The sequence below is a fragment of the Fibroporia radiculosa genome, assembly GCF_000313525.1.
Source record: "Fibroporia radiculosa TFFH 294 genomic supercontigs, scaffold74557, whole genome shotgun sequence".
Classification (NCBI taxonomy): domain Eukaryota; kingdom Fungi; phylum Basidiomycota; class Agaricomycetes; order Polyporales; family Fibroporiaceae; genus Fibroporia; species Fibroporia radiculosa.
This window is the reverse complement of record NW_012133136.1, coordinates 1-1,743: the sequence shown is the minus strand read 5'-3', so window position 1 is coordinate 1,743 and position 1,743 is coordinate 1. Positions and strand designations below refer to the sequence as shown.

The 1,743-nt window shown below is 50.3% G+C and overlaps 2 protein-coding genes across 2 annotated transcripts; both read right to left on the bottom strand.

The window, feature by feature from the left end:
- Nucleotides 1–338: 338 nt before the first annotated feature.
- FIBRA_09558 (uncharacterized protein) lies at nucleotides 339–1,013 on the bottom strand (the record flags this gene model as incomplete). The annotated part of the gene is made up of 1 exon (XM_012321844.1): nucleotides 339–1,013. One exon carries the CDS (start codon nucleotides 1,011–1,013, stop codon nucleotides 339–341), a length of 675 nt encoding a protein of 224 aa, XP_012177234.1.
- A 336-nt stretch (nucleotides 1,014–1,349) lies between these two features.
- On the bottom strand, nucleotides 1,350–1,675 carry FIBRA_09557 (uncharacterized protein; the record flags this gene model as incomplete). The annotated part of the gene is made up of 2 exons (XM_012321843.1): nucleotides 1,350–1,412; nucleotides 1,475–1,675. The coding sequence occupies 2 exons, from the start codon at nucleotides 1,673–1,675 to the stop codon at nucleotides 1,350–1,352; spliced, it is 264 nt and encodes an 87-aa protein (XP_012177233.1).
- Nucleotides 1,676–1,743: the final 68 nt, after the last annotated feature.

The following is a 1,743-nucleotide window of genomic DNA, read 5'->3' as shown; positions in this document are numbered from 1 at the left end:
TCCCCATTTGTACTAGAGACACACACGGTCGTTCAGGTGATCATCACAAAGTAGACTGCTGACCGAACACATGGTGATGGCTCACATGCTGGGTATATTTAGATAGCCAATAGCGTTATTACAAGCATCAGTCATCCTAAGGTGTTAGGTGTACTACCAGTAGTATTAGGGGTCTGTCCCACATGTATAAATACCAGAGCAATACAGCGTTGAGAGGGTAGACTTGATATACTCATCTACACTCGTCAACTTCTCATCCTCCTAACTCTGAGCCTACCAGCTCCTATAAGCCCACCACCACCCAAGCTATATCAATCTCTATTACCACAAGTGAGTAATTAGGGGTTAGGGTTAGAGAGAGAGTCAAGTATCAGGACGATACCTTGACAAGTAACATATTCACTGACGTCAGCAAGTAGCCTTAAGTTGGGAGCGTGGTCAAGACTACCATTGTCAGAGACATTGGAGGCAAGAGGCGGTATGCTGGGTGAGTCAGTGGATGCAGCAAGGGGACTATCAGGATTGGGAGAAGACAAGGTATTCATAGGCGACGAGGATGGAAAAACCTGTGCAGGAGCAACGTGGTAAGATCCAGTGGTTGCATCCAAACCCTGAGGAACTTCCAGGGGTCCAAGGAATTGATGCAAGACTATGGCGTCATTGTTGGATGAGTCAGGGGGTCCTGGGATAAGGAATGGTCGACGAGCGACGTTTGGCAGAAAGGGAGGGAACAGGTAACAGAAACCCCCTTCATCTAGGAATTCTAAGGAAGAGTCATCGGATTCCTGTTGAGAAGGGAAGCTCAGAATGGGATGCCTAGGAACTAGCATCTCTATTACTCTGGCTGTTAAACATTCTTCTAGAGTTTGGAGGTGGGAAGGGTAAGGGGTTGGCGCTCTTTGGGGTTCAGCTGTTGGAGAATTGTTGCACCTAGGAGCCAGAGGGCGACGATGCGGATCCAGACTAGAAGTCGCATTGTTGTTTCTAATGCGGTTGTTGCGCTCAGCAGGCATGAGTGAGAGCCAAAAGGAGATTGTTCTTGAAAAAACTAGTCCGAGAATACAAAAAAAGGCAACTACTACAGACAAGACAAGACCCCAGACGCTAATCTTGATGCTCCCTAATGTACTCAAAGTACACTTGTGTCAGGTTGTTGCTGTCGCAGTTGGCAGTGATGATGGGGAGGGTGGTGGTGGTATAGGGGAGGGGGCGCTGAGCAGTGGCCGCGATGTTGTAGGCCCACTGGTGTTCCCGTTCTAGGTGTCAGATGGTGAGACGAAGGGTTAGCGGGACGATGAGGGCAAGGGCGAGGACGGAGAGGAGGGTGGTAAGGAAGAAGCCCAGAAGGGCTAGGAGTAGGAGGTGGGGGTGTTCGTTGGTGACGGTGAGGGTGACGGCGGCGAAGGGGGTGACTTGGTTCACCACTAAGTAGGTCAGTAAATGGTGTAGGGGTTAGTTCGACTGGGGACGTTACTTGTGTGCCGTTGTTAGCCCAGTTGAGAGCTTGTTCATCGATGGGGGTAGTAGAGAGGGGAGTCAGTGTGCGTTCAAGGTGGACCTTGAAAGTGTAGCTGTCTTTGAGGAAGTAGACAGCAAAGGCGAGGATGAGGATGAGGAGGGCGATGAGTGTCCAGCTGACGAGGAGGAGAGCGACGAGGATAGTAATGGATGCCATTGAGGGAGTCAAAGGATGGTGGTTCTTATGAGGAGTCACCCTTGTTTGGTCTGCAGGAAGTCTGCCAA